At 40.7% G+C, this 23,541-nt stretch overlaps 1 protein-coding gene across 1 annotated transcript; it reads left to right on the top strand.

Moving 5' to 3' along the window:
* The first annotated feature begins 13,898 nt into the window (after nt 1–13,898).
* Nucleotides 13,899–21,868, top strand: LOC133966965 (arginine and glutamate-rich protein 1-B). The gene is made up of 4 exons (XM_062402103.1): nt 13,899–14,449; nt 16,806–17,031; nt 19,753–19,836; nt 20,370–21,868. The coding sequence occupies exons 1-4, from the start codon at nt 14,124–14,126 to the stop codon at nt 20,532–20,534; spliced, it is 801 nt and encodes a 266-aa protein (XP_062258087.1). The 5' UTR covers nt 13,899–14,123; the 3' UTR covers nt 20,535–21,868.
* The last annotated feature ends 1,673 nt before the right edge of the window (nt 21,869–23,541 follow it).

Raw genomic sequence — 23,541 nt, 5'->3', positions numbered from 1 at the left:
CACTTTGCTACGTAGCATGCTAACTACGCTAGCAAGCAGTCAACGCAAGAACGGGTGGCTACGGCTCAGAGGTTGTCGGCTAATTTACAGACTCAGCAACATTTTTTTCACCGACAAACTGCAATTCAAGAGTCAACTAGCAAGGCAAGTTTTTTGGTGGCATTCGAAATAGCAAAGGCTAGCAAGCCTTTCTTCGAAGGCAATTTTTGTTAAATTGCCTTGCCAATAAATGCTTTGCTTCTTGTTAAAGGCCAAATCCTTTCATGTAATAATTTTTCCATGTCATTTATATTAGTTCACAAAAACATTCCATCCATCTGGTCCTGGCCCGGCCCCTCGGTCAAATTTTAGAACCCATTGTGGCCCGCGAGTCAAAAAGTTGGCCCTCCCCTGGTATAGATCCTCCCAAAAACGACTTAATAACTGTAACAGAGTTACTTTACACCCCTGCTCACAGTTCAACTTACAGCAGGAAGAGTGCGGCGACGTGAGTAGGGTCGGGTGCACACTACTACTTGAAACATTGATACACTGCTCCACTTATGCTAGACAGTCAGTCCAAGAAACACAATTCCTGCTTGTACTTTATACCACTGTTCATAGTATTTCCCACAACTAAGCAACCAACAGCATAGTATTCAATCACGTAAATGGCCATGTGATTTGTGTTTTCAGTTTGGTCAACATTGATAGAGATTATTGCTGATAAAGATCCAAACATTTTGCGTGGTCAGAGATCATTTGAGTTTTAAAACAGTTTTAAAACAAAAAAGTATTAATATGGATGTAGCCACAGACAGAGGTCTGGATGAACAGTTGTATGTGTTTCAGGAGAGAGGTGTTACTGCTGATATCAGATGTGTTGATTGATGACCATTATGAGAGAGAGGGAAAAAAGATTCTCATCAATTCCATCATTTTATCAATTTTAACATCTAACATTACATTTGAAAAAATCTAATACCTTTTGTGAAGCAGCTAGCTCCACAATGAAGTTGATAAAGGGCAGTGGCTCCTTCACTGCTGTTCTCTGGATAAAAGAACAGGTTGTCTAGTAAAACCTGATGTTACCAGCCCTCAGGGTTTTCTGGTATCAACCCTGCTGAACCCCCTCCTGCTGTATGGAGGGACTTGATCGAAGATGCATTTGCATGTTACTGATATGATATTTAAGATTAAACCGAAATCTGTCCATGTAAACACTTAGAGCGACCACTTCAACTGCATGAGTGAAGATGTATTTTTTTTCAATATGGAAATATGGAAGGGGTTTTATATTGTGCAAAACTGATTTTAGTAATTTAGTTTCATTTAGAAAAAAATATAATTTCTAATATGAATAGGTAATTAAGGTAGGTTTCCATATCTCCTGGTTACTCTAACAGCAGACAGGATGGACTTGTTCAATTATTGATTTGAGTGTAATTTATAGCTGTGAAAATGTCTTAGGCAAATAGGTGTGGGGCCGAGTAACTCAAATCAGGTCAATGTAAAAGGTCAACTCAGACAGGGGGGTGTCCCAAAAGTTGATCTGACTGTGAACAGGCTTTCTCCAGTGGACAAGGCCTCCAAGTGTAGCAGACAGGGCCTACTGTTATCTGAGGGGCCTGTAGGAGCCCAGGGAGGGCTACTGTTTCGGCCCCTGTCAATGAGATGGATGAGGGGGTAAACACAGAAACGGAAATTCTATTTAAGCCTGGTGACGTCTTAGACTATGTTTGTTAGCTGAACATAAAATGTCACATCCCCTCAACTTCAGTTGCTCTCCCACAATGAGCATATGTTGGCACCTAGGACTTAAAATTATATACAAAACAAATTAGATCACCATTGCTGCTGATGATGTCCAAATTAGATTTGTCACACTCTCAAATGGGAATACAGAGGGCAAAAGTGTATGCACACATGAAAACACACACGCACACAAACACACACATGCATTACAAAGGTTAGTATTCTGCACAAAGTGGTAAAAGGATGACACCATGCTGTGCTGAAGACAGGCTGCATGATGGATATAATGGATCAATCACCCTTTCCTTAATCAGGACATCGGTAACGTAATGGATGGGGTGGGGGTGGGGTGCTGGTGGGGGTAAGGAAAGAGGGCAGCAGAAAGCTAGAGGTTCTTTACAACCACGATTAACCTCTGATAAGAATCTTTATGGGCTGATGAATGAGGAAGCTGTATATTTAAATTGGTAACAAGCTCATACTGGTCTTGCAGAGTGCATTTAGTTAACACAGGCAGAGGTGAGAAAATGAATTGTAGGGCGTCACAGAGCAGGGTGACTCTTCACAGTATATATGAGCTAAAATATATCAAGTTTTTTTTTTGTTATTTGGAAAAACTATACTGATGGAAAGACAAGATAAGATTCCTATCATGGGATATCGAGAAACTGCATTCAGTCTGAAGCTAATGATATTTTGAACCACTTAGTGTTTATACCTGAGCAGGCTGTATAAAGCGTTGTCTCTCTCTTTTCAATACCCAGGCCTGTAATGACAGGCCAAACCAAAACCAATGCGTCGGTCAGGTGTGACTTAACTCTCCAGGAAATGTTGCCAGGCTGTGATTCAAATTGTGTATGGGGGTTGCAGTTTGGGTGGGTGGCTCGGCATGACAGATCAATACTGTCCTCCATGCCCTCTAACAGGACAGTGTTAATGAAAACGAACACTATCAAACAGATTTAGCAAAAGGGAAAAAAACACAACACAACACAACACAAACAGCAAGCCCTGATCACACAGTCAAACCTTCCCCTTCATCTTCTCACACACATTGACATATAATGTTCCCTCAAAATAACCCTCATCTGAAAAAGGAAAATGACAGACTTGATCTTATACCTCAAACTGGTCCTTACAAAGATAGGACACAAACACACTTAACCATAACCTTACCTTCTTCCCCTTCCCCTTAAAAAGTTTATATTAACATTATGGGGACCTCCTTTTTGTCCTCATAAGGAAGACCATTCTCCATAATGTACATGAGTAATATCTGGTCCACACACACACACACACAGACACACACACACAGACACACACACACACACACACACACACACACACAAACACACACACACACACACACACACACACACACACACACATCCAGCTCACATTGTGTAATCCACATTTCATGACTGATGTTTTTGTAAATACTGTTTGGGAGAACAACATTCATCCATTCATTCTCTGCCCAATGTCTGGAGTCATGTCATGGATGGGTAATGTCCCTGCAGTTGTTATTGATTTTTAGTATCGCAGCATTGTAGCACATTACAGACAATATGATCAAAATCACAAAATTATTATTATTTCAAAAAAACGTCATTATGTCCATAAGGGTGCACTGTGTGTACCTGGAATAATTAGTGAATTAATTAGAAGTCTTGATTTCTTTTGATTTTGTGTGTGGGCGCAGAGCCATGGAAGAGAGAAAGGGATGTGTATGCCAGCATAATTGGGCAATTACACCGAAAAGAGCAGTAAGAAGAAGTAAAGAAGCACTGATAGGGATGTGTTGAATTGGTCAAAACTCTGCAGAGAGGTTAATTAGGATAATTTAACTCCTCCAGAAAGTTACAGAGCCAACCATTAAAAGATAAATAAAGCTGTTCATGCAATAAGTTCAACATGTTACTTTTGCTAACGTGTTTTGCCTGGTGTCAAATCTACTCCAGAATTTCTCAGCCTTTAAAACTGAGAAAAAAATTCCAGGGCTGCGTTTTGGTCAGGATAGACAGAAACAAGCAGCTTTGCTGTTACTTGCTATCAGAAACCGTTCCACATTGTCTTTATTCACTATCGATAATCCCTGGTATCACCCTGCATGGTCTGTTGTAGCCCGGAAAGGAACACTGTGCATAAAGGTCAAGTGAAATGCGTTTTCTGGTGTGTTAGTATCGACAGAGATCATTTCTGAAACATGGTTTTGAAAATGTAATGATATTAATGTGGATGTAGTATGACTATACAGTTATAAATGAGAGGCACAGATTGAAGCTAAAAACCAGAGCGTTGCGCTTTTTTTGAATTTGTTTTCAATAATAGCCATAGTCCCAAGATTATTTGGTTTATTTAAATTTTTTAACTGAAATGAAATGTAAAATTGTTATTTTTTGTGCTCTGAGTAATGTCTGCAGTCGTCTTCTCATGTTGCATAGCCTAGCAAAATCTAACGGGAAGGTCAGTACAATGTGCAATAGCCTGAGAGGATAAACACTTGGTGCACCACTCACTGCTGTTTATTAGTCCCAAGCAGTGAAAGGTCTGGTATAGTTTATTTTCTGTCTTATTTAGATAGATTGAAACATGCTTTAATCCTTCCTTAAAATGCTTACAAATTGAGCCAATTGGCTTAACTGCGCCCCTTAGACTTTTAAACATCAAAGCCCCCTGCTTTAACTATACTATAGTAACGTACTATATATGAAATTTCTAAGGCACGTCTAGCAAACTGAGACGTGAGAAGCCTCTTTAAGCCCTACCCTTAACCCAAAGGAAATCTGTTTGGACTTTATTCGTCTTTTGATGAGACCATGAAGACATGTTTAATTTTTAATCATAGTCATAGCGCCACCTACCGGCAACAGGAAGTTATAGACTGTATTATTTTCAATGCAGCCTCTACCAGGTTATTCAGATAATGCCAGTATTTAATCAGATAACTCTTAAGACCTTGATTATGGAATGTTGAGAAGTTTTATATTGAGAAGTTTCTGTGATTTTAGTCTGATCTAATTGGCAAGCAACAAACAGTCCTAACTTGGCCCCACATCATCAGATCTGTCTGAAATGTCTCTTGTTGGATAAAAGTCCAGGCCTGAAGATAACTACAAGCCAAATGTCAGCTCCTGAATCAGGAAATACATTTTTTTGTCATCAATCAATTCTTAACTTGACATTTTCTCCCAGTAGGTTCAACAGAATTGTCCTTATACCTTGATGATGCTCAAAAGTAAAAAGTGAAATCCAAAATGAAGAATTTTGAGTATAAATTTGCAATAAACTTAAAGTAATAGAACTCAGATGAGTATGTCAACATATGTCAGTAATTTCTCTTCTGCTTTCAGAATTTCATAGCTTGCCTGTAACAGAACTCTCTTAGATATGCTTTAGTGAGACAATCAGCTGCAAACTATAAAAGTGAAGACAGATCCAATGGCATTAGGCCTTTTCATGGGCATAATGAAATGCATGTAAGGTCTGTGTTTTGGGTATGGAGAGGTGAATGTGACCTAAGCATACACATACACATATGTGAGGTGGCACACAAATATATCTTCCCTGAACTCTTCTCCAGATCCATATCTGAAAGATTGGATGGTGTGAGTGGATCAGCACGAGGAGGCAAACGCAACCATTCACACTAACCTGACACAGCCTGAGGGGCACAACACCTTGTTCCCACTTGTTTTTGCTCTAAAGATGTCAAACTAATAGATTTAGTCTGAAGCCTTCAGTGTTTAGTGATTTTATCTTGGTAGGAATAATTTCCCCTCCTCTACTGGAGAGTGAATGTGCTGCTTAAGACAGAATAAAGTGATTCCTTAACAGCAGCCAGAAACTAAAGAGCTGAAGTTGTTCCGCCCTGTGAACAGATACAAATCTTTGTGGTGTATTTCTACTGTAGTAATTGAAATGAGTCACACAATATTCAAAATCAGCAAACCAGAGAGCCGCACCTTTACTTCGCCTTATGCCAAGATGATGAGTGTTGAGTGAGGAAATAGTGTATTAGTATGACAGCAGTTCTCTTACTGTGTAGGATTCTGAAGCAAAGTATTTTGAGTGATGGCTGGATGTTGAGTAAGACCCTGGCTCCTTCCTGTTCTCTGTTTCTAGAGCTTTCACACACTAATATCACTGTGACCCCAGTCTTCAGGAAACATCCATTGTTTAAGTTGGGAACAGTGGCAAGCACGGAAAGTGAATAGTGAACCGTGCGTCTTTGGTCGCAGGCTGAGACTTGTGATGGATGTGTCTCTCGTCCTGTTTGTAGTTTCTCAGGAGCGCTTTTTTTCCCATGCTGTGAATTGCATACACTCTTGCACATGCTGCCAGACATTCTCTGTGCACAATGAGGAAGAAAAGCAGCCACAGGAAGAAGGAGAAGAGGAGAGATGAACGAGTTACAGGAGTGAATCCCATTCCCCACATGTAGGCTAAAGGACATGTCAGAGATACATTCAGGAGCGCTGGAGAGTCTATTAAGTCAAATTCCGTATTTCCCCATGTTTTGACATATAACTGCAGACTGCACAGCCAACCCAGTGCATTGGCACCGAGAGCAGCTCATGTTCCTGTCAATCCTTTACTCTTTCATAGATATTTCACATTGGCCCACTCTTTCTTGCTCACTCATAGTTTTTAATTTTGCCTGACAATGCTTGGATAATAGACCTTTGCTCATTTCAGTTCTGAGTTGTAGGGAAGAAAAGGACCTCCGTGGTAATGCATTACGACGAGACGAGAAGCAGACTGCTCATCTCAGGTAAAGATAGAGACAAGAGCTAAACCAGATCAGCTTACCTGCCTGCCAATACTTCAAAACCCAACCCTTTACCTCTCCGTTTGGCCTGTCACAATCACCTGTCCTCTTCTCATCCGGGCCCCTCAAGAAAGATGATCTTCTGTATTGACCAATGCTTGTCACATATACGTGGTGGTGACAGCCAAGTTCCCTCAGAGTCTTTTGTTGCAGAGGTCATCTCTGAAGCTCCTCTAACACTTAATTACACTCTTAAGAGGAAGGGGACATGGTTGTCACATGTGAGGCGGCCCCAAGCATTTCACCAGCCTTGAAACAAACAAATCGTCAGGTGGAAGACATATGGTGGTTGCAGTGAATGAGGAGCTCTTTTCAGGGTTAGCAATTTTGAGTTGTTGAATGAAAGTTGTATTTCGAATCAGACAGCAGAAGAATAATATATTGATTGGGCTTATTCCATTGACATTTTTTCATTAGCTCCTTCATCACGCTTTCTTGCAGAATACTTTGGCATTATTTTATTTGACAGTTTCAGTTTTCTTTACATGGAAGTTCCGTATAGACTCTGAAACAGAATGGTAGATACAGTTCGGAGGCCATTTGGTGTATTAAGTGTAGTTGTAACTTTAATAGCAACCAAGCAGAAATATATTTAAAATTGCAACTTTTAAAGACTTTTCTGGTCCTGTTGCTTTGGCCAATAAGATTATTATTTCACAAGCACTTTATAATTCAGTTACTCTGGCAGTGACTCTGCCAACAAGAATTTGAAACATCCTATACACCAGCTTGTGTTTCTGGTACAGCGATACAGGATATGGATGTAACTATTCCACTCAAATTAAGTTAAATTAAAACGGTTTAATATAAAATCAATTTCAAGATAATGTTTCTAAGACAAAAAATTGAGTATGCATAAATTCTGCAATATTGAAAATATAAGCCAGACTGCCTAGCCCTATACTAAGACTGACTAAAGACAGTACTGAAAAACTTTAGTAAGTGTCTAGTGAGGACTCATTGTGTATCCCTGATCACTGACCAGTGCTATAGCATGGGCAGACTCCCTGCTCACCACTCCACCACCACCAGCATGCACACATACACCCCCCCCCCACACACACACACAAACTTTGAATGTCTTTTCGTTCACAGCTCTCCTTAAATCTCCACCTCACATAAACCTCCCTCTTTGTCTGAATCTCTGCCTCATGAAAGAACTCTTCTCAAAGGGTGTAGGGGTGTGTCCCCCTGGGCCATCCAAATGACAATGTGAGAATGTGGCAGGGCTCTTAAAAAGAGATCCTGTGTTTGTTAAGTGTTTCCCCCCCTAAAGAGTAGCCACAGGGCATATGTAAAACAATTATTTTTTTAAGGTTTGGAGTATTCAATACTTTAGTTTTTGTTGTTGTATAGTTTGGTTAAATCTGAGTTGTCACCATAATCCATAATTTATCGAACTAAATTCAAAAATTATGAAGTTTTATATGTGCATAGAGCATCTTTCAGCAGAGGTGGGAAGCGTCTGGCCTTAGATTATATTTGACCCACAAGACAATTTCAAAGTAAAAAAAGCAACTAAGAAAAAATACAAAGAGTACAGAAATCTGCAAATTTATAATACTGAGAAGAACTGCAATCATTTTCAAGTTTTTCACCTTACCCTGCAATGTAACAAAAGGTATAATTAATAATGCCAAACGAGTTATGTCTGTGCAGAGTGAAGCAAGAGAGGTGTGACTGTCTGTACAAGCTTTGCATGGTTCTACCAAAGGTGAGGATTTTGGTTTAAATCTGCTGAAATCATCATCACAACCATCTGACATCTGCCAGGGAAAAGCAGTTCCTGCCATTGTATTGGAGAGACCAGTGTGATATATGTTCATTAGTACGGCCCTAAAAGGATTGGATGAAAGCTGAAATGGTCCTTGATAATGAGGTTTCCCACCCTGTCTTACTGAAATCACTTTAAAGGGATTTGGTAGTGGGGAAAATGTAATACTTTCCAAACTCATTAATGCCTTTTGAGTCTCTGCAGTTTGGAATTATATTGACAAGTCAGATTATTAAGGTCAGTTTAAATCCATAGATGCCGCTGGGATCAGTAGAAGCTCCCCTCAGCATACTTGTGTTTCCACTACTGCAGTGAGGGATGCATCTAATAGGAATAGATTCCATTTAATAGTTTCTTATTGAAATTTGTTACTTCATTAAACAGCTGTTTGATCCTTGCTATTTTGGACACTATGGCCCTGATCTACTAAGGTTTTGATTGTGTAAAAATCTATGCAAACTTGATTTCACCTGCAAAAAAACAGGCAAGCTGATCTACTAAAGATGCTCACTCAGGATTGCTTGCAGAATAACATGTTCTATCCATTTAGTTTGCTTTCCTTAGTTAATATGCAATACGTTGTAGATACAAATAGATGCAAATACTTTAATTTAGCACACGCATTGTGATATACAAAGCCTGAAAATAATTGTGATGATTGTGACTGCGCTTGTATTTAATACGTTTTAGAGGTATGTAAATGTAAAACAATTATTTTTTTAATTATTGTGTAAAAACCTATGCAAACTTGATTTCACCTGCAATCGACACAGCCCTATGCACAAATATCTGCAGTTATTGTAGTGAGGAGGAGACTGCACGGAGGAAAATGGAGACCACAGTTTTTTTCAGAAAGTAAACTGCACCTGCTGCTCAATATTGGTCAGAGGCAAATGCTTGGGTCACAGGCTCTCTTATGGCAATGCTCATAATATGACAAGCAGACAAAAAAAAGAGAAGATAAAGTAGAAAATAAAGATGTAAATATAATTAAAATATCTAAAATATATATATACACCTGAAGAAAAAAGAAAATAATAGTGCAAGTGTATGCAATAGTGCAAAAGGCAATGTAGCAAATATGCTAAGGTGCAGAGATGGTGGAATTATGATGGATTGGAGGAGTTTAAAAGTCTTATGGCCTGGGGGATGAAACTGTCTCTGAGGCTGGTGGTGCGGGCCCGGATGCTGCGGTAGGCAAAAATCTTTATGGCTGGGGTGATAGGGGTCTTTAACATCCGGTTGGTCTTCTTCTTACACCGCTGGGTGTAGAGGTCCACCATGGATGGTAGCGCTGGCCTGGTAATGGGTTGAGCAGACATCCCCATCCTCTGTACAGCCTTACGGTTCAGGGCGGTGCAGCTGCCATACCAGGCGGTTATGCAGTCAGTCAGGATGCACTCTATGGTGCACCTGTAGAAGTTGCAGAGAATCCTGGCATCCATGTTGAGCCTCCGCATCCTGTGGAGAAAGAGGAGTCGCTGTCTGGCTGTCTTCCTGATGAAGACTGTGTGGTTGGGGGGTATTCTACTCCTTGTCTCTTCCAGTAGTCCAAGATAAGCTCCTTATTTTTGCTGTTGAGATGGAGGTTGTTGTCCTGGCACTAAGATTTCAGGGCTCTGACCTCCTCTCTGTAGGCCTTCTCATCGTCGCCCGGGATCAGGCCTATGACAGTTGTGTTATCAGCAAACTTTATGAAGGAATTGGAGCGCTGGGTGGCCACACAGTCATGCCGGAACAGGGAGTACAGAAGAGGACTGAGCACGCAGCCCTGGGGGCAGTGTTGCCACAGATACTTTGAAGAAGTAACTTAGTTACTTTACAAGTTACTTGATTTTAAAAGTATCTAAGTTAGATTAAAAGTTACTTTATTATTTTCATTCAGCAGCTGCCGACAACACCCCCGCCACATCTACATAAAAATAACCGGTTATATTTAGTAGATCTATGTGTCACCCACTAATCACTATAAAGTGTCTGGTGAGTCCGCCATTTTGTTGCCATTGTTTCCCACAATGCATAATGCAAAGTAGTGTAGATTCTGAAGGTCACTAACCAAGCAATATATACCATCATGCATTGTTCTTGCTATGTTGACAGAAGAAAAGAAACATTACGGAGAAACGAAGGTGAGAGGGCAACACATGTCAGCCTTCTCTCTCTGGAAATTATACTGCTTACTGATCTTATCAAAAATATCTGAGGATTAACACTGGCCGATGTTGTACGTCATAATCCGGCAACAATTGCGTAGTTACCACCAGAGAGAAAATGACCTGAGTAGTGTCCTTTTGCCTCTATATAAGTAGAGGGCAGTGAATTTTCCTCTATATGCTTCCACTCCCCTCCTAGAGTCCTTTCAATGCTGTTTGGCGAATTCCATGCAGGCTGTCATAAGCCTATGGCTCTAAGTGGCTCATTTATGAATTTGTTTCATACACAGAGGTAGTTACAAGGTGCTGACGCAGAATCCTGGTTGTTCTTCCATTTCACAATTATTGAGGCCACTGTTCTCCTAGTAATGGCTTTAAGCTTTCAGTTTGTTTTCAACTGTCGGACCTCACGTACTAAGGAATTTGCCTCTGTCAGTTGTATTTGATCAATTCAGGTTGCCAAACTTGAACTCCAATCACAATCTAGACTCATATATAGGGTTGTTTATTCAAAGAGAACGACCCCTACCACAATTTGCATTTGCAGTACTACAGCAAAGATTTGGATTTACAGAATTCTGTAATGGTGAAATAATTTGGCTTGACATCTCATAGTAATTTATTATGTTCCTCCAAGTTTCAAATCAATCAATCCGCGAATAAGCCAGTCATCAGTTATGCTAAAGCTTCTTCAACCAAAGGCATAGGTGGTACTTTATTGACACATACACCTTGAAGCCTCGACTGACATCAACATATCCAGAGTGTTTCTGCTGACATTATCTTTGCAGGGCATCCTTTCAAATAAGGATTAGAGAAACACGAAGCCTGCTTTTTGTGCTCTTTTAATCCCTCTCTACTGCCCATCTTCTCTGCTCATGTTTTTGCTTCTCCTTCTGCATTCATCCCAGCCACTTAGCCGCAAAGCAACAAGCTCTGCAAATTATTTCATTTAACGATCCACTGGTTCTCCTATTCAGCTAATTTTTTCCCACCAGAGCCGCACTGGAACTCTCTACCTCTTCACCTCTATTTATTATCAAAAGCAGCTTTAAACACTTTGTTTTACACAAGCAAAAACCGAATATTTCTGACACTTTAATGCATTTTCTGCTCATCTCCAGGAACAGACTTTGAGGATCATTAAAATATAAGACCACCATAAGTTACACAAAATCAACCCTTTGGAAGGGGAATAAAAAGGAGAGACAGAGCGAGTGAGGGCAGGCAAAGGAAGACACAGATGAACCAAGACCTTCCCTCAAATTTCTGGTAACGATATAACATACTTTAACTTTAATTCTGAGGAAATGCATGTTCTGTGGTTGTGCTCACACACTATACAGACTTTCAGATTAATCCAGAGTTACTCTACATAAAAGCCCTTTGTAAGTATGAAACTTTCAACCATTATCAGTTCTAAGCAACTGAAAGTATTCTTGATATACTCCATGTGAACAAATGATTTCTTTCTACTAAAATTAGAATCTAAGAAGCTGAAAGCTGCAGGTAAAAAGTAATGAAAAAAAAAATGTTTCTGAAGTTGAAGCACTTTCCTTTTTAGCTTGACTGATGTGACCTTTTTAAGATGATTCTCTAGGCTTTCGAGTTATGTGTTTTTAAATAAAGTAATGCCAGTTTATTTTGAGCACAGCACTCTGGGGAGACTCCTCACAATGGCCTCATTTTGCCACAGTAGGAAGGCAATCTTTTTGTGCAGGACTGTGTCGTGATTAAGTTGTGTTTTTTTCCCTGTGTTCTCTCTTTGGTTGGTTATCTGATGCTCTTGTCGCTATTTTTACAAGCTCAGATAAAAGCATAGTTTTAGCCCCTGTCAGTGCATTAATACAATAGTTAAAAATGGACACACACAGTTAAATATAGGTCAAACAGGGATAAGAATTGAAATTAGTGTAGTTCTGCCCTGCTTGATGTTAAAGACAGCAAAGTAACACCTGTTCACACTAATATACACTCTGCATTAAAAATATCCCAGCCCTTCTCTTTTATTGGAATGTATACTGATGCAGTGGTGTGAGACAAAATAGGTTGAACCTGTTTCACTACAGCACAACAAATCATTTGAAAAGTCGAATGAATGCAAGCGCACATTGCTAGTGGATCATCTATAATGTCAATGTTGTGTTTCGGTTGATTCTTGAGTTACCTGACAAGTAACACTTCAAAGGGTCTTTTCGGTTGACAGTGTTATGGGTGAATAAGTGCAGATGTTTCTGCACAATCCAGACAGACATACACTAAGTTTTTACATGTTGTTCCTAAGAGCCCCCAGGTATGTTACCTACTCATTGTGGGATCGAAAAAACATTTGTATAGCTCAAATTAGGTGCAAACTTACCTATGTTGTATGAAAAAACTAACAATTGCACAATCTGTGAGGAAAATAATGGGAAATCCTCTGACTGCAGTAGGCCAAATTGCAGCAATATTCCACCATAACATAAAATAAACATGTTTTAACAATTTTCCACACCCTGACTGCACAGACTCATACTGCCTAATAGTCTGTTTATTCACTTCTTTCCTACTGTTCATCTTGTTTACATTTGATCTCAATGATCTGATCTGCGTTTTGGTTCTCTGGGGCAGCTGTGGCTGAGGGGTAGAGCGATCCTCCCCATGCTGAATTATCTTTGGGCAAGATACTAGACCCCACATAGAAAAAAAACTGTATGAATTTGTGAATGTGTTAATCTTACTAAAGACTCATCATCATGTGGGTTGCTTCTATCTATACCTGATACTGGGTGCATTTGACCCCATGTGGGTCTGTGGAGTGCAGATGCGATGTGATGCATGCTGGACTAGACACAGTATGAACCTGAAACATTGTAGGACAAGAAAGCTATAGTGAGACAGTCAGATGTTTTCTCAGCTTACAACACAACTGATTGACTGAAAGTTTCACAGACAAGCAAGACATGGCTTAGATTTTATTCTATGAAGTTCAGATCCATAATTAAGGCTTGAGCACTGACAGTGGGGAGGCCCTATAGAAATAGTAATGATTATCAGGCAGTACTAGAAACGGTGGGACACTCTTTATGGTAAAGTCACGCTGAGGTACGACGCTTCTTCTTCTGTGACTTTAGGACTACAGCGGATATACCGCCATCTACTGCATCGGAGCGGACTTTCATTCATGATTTTTCGGGGATGCTGAGCACATTTTATTTTGTATTTGTCACCAAATGGTGAAAAATTTATGTCAAATGTCAAATATATAGTAAAAAAAAATGATATAGAATAGTTAAGAATTCGATGATTATAGGACATCTCCTAACCATAGCCAACGCTGCCCACTGATGGCTTCGGGACGAGACCGACTGCAGCCGAAGACCGACGGAAAATACCGACAGCCGCGGTGCCTGTTGGGAAACTTTAAAGTCGACATTCCGCCATCTTTCTTTACATAGCAAGTTATCAGGACAAAACAATAACCATTTCCAAGTAATAATTTAACCCAAATAGATCTGCTAAAGCACGTCGATTGGTCAGATATTATACATAACACCTTCAAGAAGAAGCAGGTTTGACGGACTTGTAGATATTGTGCACAGCCGCTCGGACACAGCAGTTTGAGAGCGCTCGACTTGTGGAGGTGGACAACATGGGCCGCTCCCGGAGCCGCAGTTCGTCCCGGTCCAAACACTCCAAAAGCAGCAAGCACAGCAAGAAACGGAGCCGGTCTCGGTCCAGAGACAAGGAGAGGACGAAGAAACGCTCCAAGTCACGAGAATCTAAAAGGAACCGGCGCAGAGAGTCTCGTTCAAGGTCTCGATCCACCACAACTTCGTCCCGCAGAGAAAGAGTAGCCTCGCCGCCGGAGCGCCTCGACATCTTCGGCCGGACACTGAGCAAGAGAAATGCCCTGGACGAGAAGCAGAGGAAGGAAGAGGAAGAAAGAAAGACCGAAATGGAAAGACAAAGGAAGATGTAAGCATTTTTAACGATATATAACCCTACCCGCAGGGAACTGCAATATGTGCTAAGCTAAATGCTAGCACGGCTGTGTTCAGTTGTACAGACAACGTTAGCTCTTAGCTAAGTCAATGCTAACAAGCTAGCCGCCAGAGCATGCTAACATCAGCTCGTCTCCACAGAGCCATGACTACAAGGGAGAATATTATGCTTTACTGAACACGCAGCCACTGGGGCCAGCTCCCCTCTTGACTTAGATCCTACCCCCCAGTTGTATTTCTGCTACTGACCAATGCAAGCTAAACTAAATTCGTTTTACTATTGAGTCATAACATCCACAGTTTGTGTAGATTTGGTGAACTTGTATTGTATCTCCAAATGAACCTAGTTTTATACTGCTTCAATTCTTTTAAATTAGGTTTTTATTGGAGTTTCATGTTATTGATTTTGTTCAACAACAATAATCAGTTTTCAATATTATGTTCTAATGTATCAGTTATAGCTCTCACTATTAGATATTGAGCTTTTATGGTGTTGTCGCAGCAAGTCTTATTAGAATATATTTTTGATACTCTGAGGTATTGAGTACAAATATTTGATGACAAACTGAAAAGGTTTACATGCTGTTGCCATGCTGTAAAGGATGCTTCTAGTATGCAAGTTGGTCATATAGCCTTGAAGCAACGTTCTACCCCAATGTAAATAATTGTTTGAATGTGTATTCCAGAGTGGATTAGCTGCTTAAGGATGTACTGATAAAATTATAAAACTGTAGTCTGCATTGAAAAACCATTCAGTGTTTGCCACACGGAACAATCATTGTCTGGTTATTGTTGGTCAGCAAAGCTGCTATTGTGGAGGTGTGTGTGGTAGCCAGAGGCATAAAGACAACTGAGAGTTAAGCCCCTGTCCCGACACCTTGCCTTCTGCGTGGCTCTTTTTATTCATTCATGTGTATTAGCCACAGGGCCACTTACCCAGGCAGAGAAGGAAGGACATTGTCCTGGGTTGTGTAAGATCTCTGGTTTCCAATTGCCTGACTGAATGCAATTTAAACCAGGGAAGGTAGGTTGTGTGTAAACAGTTGTCAGTAGCAGTTTGAACACACCACCCAAATCTGTCTTTCCTGTTCATAGTGCAGTTTGTGCTAGTGGGGGTCAATTTAACAACACTCTAAGTAGGTATGGTGGATGACGGGTGTCCATCTGATCCGATGAGAATCTGTATCTTTCATAAAGATGCTCCCCAGGATCCTCTTAGAACAGTGATGTCATGTTTCAAATTAATTGATTGGTCAGTGGGTGGAGATTTTATACTGGTTCATCTTTATCTCTAACTAGCAGGTTAGCTGTCTAGCATAAGTTACCACCCCATGCCAAGTGAAAGAGGTTTGTATTACCCGAATCCCTGAACTAAACTTGAAGTTACCCCGATAACTGCAAATCCTGTCTCGAAGTACAGGCCCTTTTTTCACGTAAAGGCACACATGTCGTCCTCTGCTCTTCTCAGAATCCCTCTTTCATTCATTTATCCCTGATTATCTAATTTGCTGTTGTAGGTCATAAAAAGGCAGCAATATTAAAATCTTTTAACCATTTAAAACGCCTTGCAGTAACAAGGGATGTCAGGATTAACCGATTTTACCATAATCACGGTTTCATAACCGTAAGAATTTAAAAAACTACGATATTCAACTATGAAGTCCTGCATCTTGTGAATCACATTTTGTTTGTGTGCAGAGCTTGTTTGTGGGCGAAACTGAAACATGAAACAATGGTTTAGAAGATAGAACTGATGTAACAGCCTTATATCCACCAACGTTGGCTGAAAAGGTCCATCTGAGCAGTTCACAGCGAGAGGAGAAATCCTTGTGTACATTTTAGTTTCTGGAGCAGCAGGTCAAAGTATTTTTTTTTTTTTAAATAAATAAATCCATTTATTTAATGATGACAATCCTATAATACAATAACAATGAAGAGTGGCAGAATCGTTTTTATTTTATTTAGTTTTAAGCCCAATTTTTTAATGTCACTTTTGAGATCTTGCAAGATTTACATAGGGGAAGTTTAATTAATGCCTCTTCCTGTTCAGTTGTCTGTATGATCATACATATTTAAACAAGCATTTTGATGGTGACGTTTGTACGCAGGACCTAATGGTGAGTGTTGCAATCAAAGCGGGAGTAACCATAATAACCAGCAACATTATGGCCCTGTGGTCGGCCCTGCTGTGACAATTTTTTTTAATATTTGTGTCTCTAGTGTAAGGCCCAATCAGGCTGATAGGTTTCAAGCCTAAATTTCCTTTAAACAATCCCACTGTGTTTTTGCTCTTCCTCCTCTCATTTTCTGTCTCTTGATCTGTACTCCAGTCGGCAGCTGGAGATAGAGGAGAAGCTGATTGAAGAGGAAACGGCACGGCGAGTGGAGGAGCTGGTGGCCAAGCGGGTTGAGGAGGAGCTGGAGAAGAGGAAGGACGAAATCGAAGGGGAGGTTCTTCGACGTGTTGAGGAAGCAAAGCGCATCATGGAGCGGCAGCTTCTAGAGGAACTGGAAAAGCAGCGGCAGGCAGAGTTGTCAGCGCAGAAAGCTAGAGAGGTAACGCTCGGTCGTTTGGAATGCAGCCCCTCCCTTCCTTCCATATCTGTGCAACCCCTTACCTCCCTGTCCCGATGTCCCTCCCAGTCACTTTCTCTGACTTTCTAAGGGACATGCAAGGATGGTGGGGATTGAGGAACCCCCTCTCCCCTTTTCTAAACGTAATCCAGCCACGGTAAAAATATTCATTGCAGGGAGGGTACTCGCAGAGCCTGGACGCCTGACTTGGTTCAAATGAATTATCCATAATTTTCACACAATATACTTAATATAATATAATATATTCAGTAGGTGGAAGTTTAGTCTTAAAATCAAGTTCTTTCAGAAGTTGGGATGTTCTTTTGGGTTTTGGTTGTACAAGCTGATCTATGCACCAGCCCTACTTAATATCAGTTATCAGTCTAACTAACTTTCTCATTTGTGAAATCAAAACCTTTGTGCAGGAACATCTGTTACTCAATGGGGAACAGGCTCTCAAGCTTTTGCATGGGGAAGCTGGAAGTACTGGATTTTTGGCTTTCACATGCTTCATACTTAATGAGGGTATGCGAGTATTATCTCCGTTAAATGTGGCGACTCAAGATTTCCTTGTCTGCCTGTGAGTTTGCTATGGCTGGGTTACAAAATCCACTCCTTCTCTAATTTGGTTTGATCTCTTACTTTCATACCTTGAAACATCTGTGCTGATAAGAGCAATTATTTTGTAGAGACTTGAATTTTATCATCACTGGCCATTTTTATATATTAATAAAATTAATGAATTGCCTAAAAATTGAATTTTTAAAAACAATAAAATGCAACATAATCTTGTTTCTGATTCACAGTGTTAGCCGGCAGTTCAGGTAGTAGAAAGCAGGCCAATCCTTTTTGGTCTTCATAGTAAAGTAGTTGAAAGAACCCTCCTAGGCTTTTTTAACATTAATATGAGCTCCTTTCCTTCTTTTTTCCCCTTTTTGAACAGTAAATGAAGACATCTGTCTGACAAACCCTGTGCCCCTCCTCACCAGGCGCCATTAAGAAAAAGGGGTTTGTTTATACAACAGTAATAATGTATTATAAATGAGGGTGACAGCTAAATCCTAGTGACCCCGACTTGCATACGGAGCAGCCAGTGGCTCAGGACTATTGGGGGGGGGAAATGTAGTCTGGGTTTGCCATCTTTCCGACTTGGACTAATTGACCCCTATCCGATCTTTTGCATTGCCACTACTCGATCTTCTCTACAAATCTCCCACCCTCCATCCTGGATACGCTTTATTGACGTGATCGGTACCTTTTAGCAAAGCTTTTCTATTACTGAAAGGTCAAAGTCAGACTTAAAGCTTTAATGGATCAACAGTAAATTAAGAGTGAAATCAAATAGGCATCCGTTTTGTCTTTGCTCTAGACATTTTCCTTCTCTGTAACTCTCACGTTGAAGTTAACCTTGTTGTGTAGAAATGTTTGTTTAATTCAAAGACAATTTACAGGTTTACACTTTTTTTATTACTCCCTTACCTTCTCTTTACCACTCCTTATTTTGAGAATCTTCAGCCCTGAAAAACATAATGATGGACCACTACATTTTCCTCTTTCCTCTGAGAAGTTGATCTTTCTCTGGTCTAACCTTTATCTCCTAATATACAAATTTTCTTCAGATAAAGAGCCTTTTCTCCCCAAAAAAACAATGTACTGTGTTTTTTTTTCTACTCATGACTTGCTTCTCCTATAGGGCTGCTGTTAAGTTTGTTATTGTTTTTTGTAAATACATTTGTGTTGTTTTATTTTGGAAACACAACTCACCACCTTCCTAACTAGCACCTGAGTTGGCCTGCAGCCTTTCAGCTCATCTGTGACTTGTGTCCTGTACTGTAAGTGTACCGTGGTCCGGTCCTCCTCAAACACACACAGACACCTCTTTGTACTCTACTCTGAATCACTCTTCTATTGCCTTGGTGGGGACTGAACCACTGTTAAAAAAAAAAAGAAGGTAAATCAGAAAAAGAATGCTGCAGGCACAAGTTAAGCAGTACAGAGATCAGAGTAATAAAGAGGAATGCCGAGGGCGCGGTATGGCAGAACCCCCCCCTACCTACTTACCCTCCCTCCCACCCCAGGAGCGCTTCTCTGTCTCTGCAGGGGCCACACAGTCCGGACGACAGTAAATATTCAACCGTTTAATGCCGAATGGTTTCACCAGTTGTGTAGGTACACAGGCAAGGAAAATGCGTAGGTATACGTGCATTGGTGAGCCAAAACTATTCCCTCCTTATTTGTATCCTTTGTTCTTGCATATAATGTTAAAAAACAGCAATTGTTCTTTCCTCTAGATCGTATTGTGTGTCAATGATATCTGTTTCTGTTAATGAATGAGTGGGTTTCCCCCAGTTTGAATTCTTGTTTTTAAATTTGAATGTCTTTCACAGTAATCAAATGAGTGCCCTAGGTGGGGCTTGGATTGTATATTTTTAGGAAGGTTTTAACAGTAGAGGTAAGGGATAGAAGGTTCATTGTTCATGTTTTTTTTGCCTCGTCTATTTATTTTACAACCAGACAGGCATCGTGTGCGAGAGGCTAAACTAACTTCTCTATGGTGTATATATATTGAGGTGTGCGTGCGTGTGTGGTTGTGAGACAGAGAGAGAGAGAGACACACACAATTAGAGGGCAAGTGTGTATGTATGTACAGAAAGTGGCTGTAATCTTTTCATGCGCTAACATGGCACCGTGTCATCCATCTAGGAAGAAGAAAAATCTAAGCGGGAGGAGCTGGAAAAAATCCTGGAAGAGAATAACCGCAAGATCGCCGATGCTCAGGCCAAACTGGTACGCCCTGCTCTGTGACTAGCAAAGCTGCTGTTTTAGTTTTCTTCCTTTTTTTTAGATTTTTCATTTTTTATGCTGTTTAGATCACACACTGAATGACACACTAACTGTTTGACCAAATTATCCCAATCACATTCAGTGATTCCTGATGCCATTCGTTATTTAAACAAATCTACAGTTGGTGTAGTAAGAAAAACAGAACCTCCATGTCTGATTTATTCACTTTTAAGGTCAGGTTTGTATCTTTCAATACAAATCTTTTAGACAAAGGAGGTCTTCCGTTTAGTGGCTTTAAATTGATGGTAATTAGCCATGGTTTGATGAAAGGTTTGTATGTATGCCATTAACTACTAACAGTGTTTTTTGCTATCTTGATTTGGACAAACTGAAACTGTAGAAAACAGCTTCACATGCAGGAATAGAAACAGACTGTAATACTGCCAGCAGTTGGTGGACATTTGTTTGAATGTCATTCTTTCTCTCCTACTCGACCTTGTTTTTATGCTGTGTTTGCTTTGTATGTTTTTTGACAGGCTGAGGAGCAGTTGCGTATTGTAGAGGAACAGAGAAAGATTCACGAGGAGCGTATGAAGCTGGAGCAGGACCGTCAGAAGCAGCAGAAAGAGGAGCAGAAAATAATCCTCGGCAAGGGCAAGTCCAGGCCCAAGCTCTCCTTCTCCCTCAAGGCCACTGAATAAAACTGCTCCCCCGCTGTCCACATGTCATGCCCTGCCTTCATTCCCATCCAGCTCTCCTTCATCATTTGACCCCAATCCTCCTCTGTTGAACGCTTGCTTCGTTTTGGAAGTGCTGAAGGAAGGCCGAGGAAAGGGGTTCAAACAGACCATTGTGTTAACTTGCTTGTCCCAATTGAGGCCCTTGTCCCTCTCTGGCCCTGAAGAGGAGTGCTCCCTCCACCCCTATCATCCCTATGGCACAGAGGACTTGTTTGCTTCTTTTTTTTTCAGTTTATTTTCATATTTAGGGAACTTGAACTTTTGATGTAGAATGCTATAACACATCCCTTGCCCTGCAAGTCTTAATTTTGGTGTAATGGTGAACAACTGTGCACCTGTACTCTTCTTACATGTCAGCAAACTACAACATAATGCCAGTCCCTGATATAGAAGATGTCTAGTTTGTGTAGGTCCGCTAACTGTAAAAGCTCATGGGCAGCCTGGGAGTGGACGGGTTGTTTTCCTTTTTTTTTTTTTAAAGCTGAAGTGGTTGACATAATGGTGACAAATCACAGCACAGCCTTTCAAAGTTAACTTCCCATCCAGCTGACAGGTTTGTTTCTTCCACCTTACTTCCTGTGTATATGTGATCTGATCACCATAGAAATCCACAGTTTCTTTAACTGATATACCGCTAATATTATTTGTCACTAAAACATTAACATGGCAGCATGTCCAGAGAGGATATGTAAAGCTTATGTTAGATTTGAAGTTGCTGCATTGCAAGTAAACTCAGCCTTGACTACCAAGCTGCCCATGACTGAACCACAAACCTTCAGCAGGATATGTGTCCCGTCTATGATAAGTGGGCTTGTGGATAACGGAGGAGAGGGGATGCCTCCTGTATGATGTAATGTTTTTAGCCTTGCTGTGATGTGTTCGCTCCCAACCCCCTCAAGTAAAGAGTGTGTTAAGAAATTGATCCCCAATTACAAAAGGTAACGTTAGTCATGGTAAATACTTGAGCTTTGTTTAATCAGACTCAGTGGGAAATCAGTGAAATGCACGAAAACTCCCAACTATAGACTCGATGTTCTGTCCCTGAACTCTGTTGTAGTAAATGAACGTGGCAATGCGCCTCACATGGTAAGTCTTGATTCGTACTGGATGGACAAGTTCAGGTAAGATGAGGTTTGAGCTTAGTGTGAGTGTGTGAGTGAATGACTGTGTGTGAGGTTGTGACTGAGGCTGACCTCAGGTGGGTATAAGACTATGTAATGAGGGATTTTGAATTTATCATGTAATTTCCCCCATGTGTTAAGGGACTGAACAGTTGAGTAAATCCATTGAAGGCCTATGTTGTGTGTGTGATGTTCTTAATTCACTGATTATTCTTCACTATGGGTTTAACTACAATACACTAGTTAAGGAGAAGTGGGGAGTAAACTGAAATTATATTAGACTTAAAGTTTGAGCTGTACAGGAACAGATTTGAATGCTATCGATGGTGGGTTTGTACTCTAATACATATACACGTCCTCTCATGCAGAAACAGCTCATCGTCTAGTTAAATCTAAAAAGTCTACATTAACAAAGCAGTGTGAGTTAGCAGCTCCAGCCTCTGGTGTTTCGTGCATGTGAAGGATCAACTTAAACCCGCCTCAATCCTGTGTTTACAGCACGGTAACAATTTGATCGAACGATTCAAAACACCTCAACATGTAGACCGTTAATAGGCGAGGTACGCTCGACATTTATCTATGATGAGGGATCGAACCTACTTTTTAGAGTAAAATCGCAGCCAGTAAGAGCTCAGCCACACCGTCCATCACGGACCCTCCGTTAGAGAGGCCGAGGAGGATGATCCGTGCGTGGTGCAGCAGCGGAGTCCGAGCCGCAGCGCTGCTGAATATACATGCTCCTCCTCGGCCTGTGCGGCCCAGAGTTATCCGCTGATGTCCTCCAGCAAGTGGCCTTAAATAAACGAGCAGTTTAGTGAGTTAAACGGCTCAAATAAAGCAATAATCAAAACTGTTTTAAATGGAAATGTGCACCAGCTGATAAAAAGTAGAAGAAAAAGATTTAAAACAAATGTATAGATTTCATTAAGCCTTAATAAAATAACGGATTTTTTGGGGAAAATCGGCTGTTCTGAATATCGTTCAAATTTCTGCTGTATACTTTCAACGGTTTAATTGAATTTGATTCATCAAGGTTTTACGTTAGCATCAAGGTTTTACGTCAGCAAGAGGATGTTAGTAACATAAAAACAACTGTAAGTCTTCCCTGTGAGTGAAGTACTGTGTGCGAGTGTTTCTTCGGCCTGATCTCGGGCCGGGTTGACTGAGTTGTCTCAGCCTCTCAGTGGCAGGAAGGAAAAGGTTTAAAAATAAAGAAACTCGAGCTGCTCCGTCATACACCATTTTCACTACATCATTTCAGGACACCGCAAACCTCTGGAGCATAACATGGAACTGAACTGTGGTTGACGCAATTTCATAAAACTCACCTCAAGAAACACACTTTAGGACTTGTAGGCTTTACGCATGTTTAGGGATGTTTTAAATGGGCAAAATACAAAAAATACCTATATAAAACTAATAACTATGAATACATCACAGAAACTTAATTTACTTTTACATTGAAACCGACTGTGGAGCAAAAGTAAGTTGGGGTATAATTTCCTACAGGAGATGAACTACGAATCTTTCTGAAAGTTCCTCAGACTGAACAAAATATTGTGCAGCCACTAAACGAGCACGAACACCACGATATGCGCAGTGTGGAGGTTAAACGCACTGTCATAATAGTCCGTCCTCCATTCACTGGACGTTCCTGATGCCGGTGCCCCTGCGGTCCCATCCGTGTAATGGTCATCCATCCAGCTCTAATAAACATCCACAGTGCGAGTGACCGAGACCCTCACCGTGTCACGCTAACCTGCTCGGCGGCCAAACACACAGCCGCTTCCTACACGATCTGATCGAATTAAGTCGTGAGAAGGTGACAAATCCTCACACAGCAGAGG

This window comes from Platichthys flesus, chromosome 13, assembly GCF_949316205.1.
Source record: "Platichthys flesus chromosome 13, fPlaFle2.1, whole genome shotgun sequence".
NCBI classification, from domain to species: Eukaryota; Metazoa; Chordata; class Actinopteri; order Pleuronectiformes; family Pleuronectidae; genus Platichthys; species Platichthys flesus.
Note: the sequence above shows the minus strand (reverse complement) of the source record. Positions and strands in the feature narration are given on the sequence as shown.

What these genes read in the sequence shown, in the direction of transcription:
- LOC133966965 (XM_062402103.1), top strand. Translation starts at nt 14,124, where the DNA reads ATGGGCCGCTCCCGGAGCCGCAGTTCGTCCCGGTCCAAACACTCCAAA. An exon ending in ATGGAAAGACAAAGGAAGAT is followed by an intron (nt 14,450 to 16,805) that starts GTAAGCATTTTT and finishes TCTGTACTCCAG; the next exon opens with TCGGCAGCTGGAGATAGAGG. An exon ending in CAGCGCAGAAAGCTAGAGAG is followed by an intron (nt 17,032 to 19,752) that starts GTAACGCTCGGT and finishes TCATCCATCTAG; the next exon opens with GAAGAAGAAAAATCTAAGCG.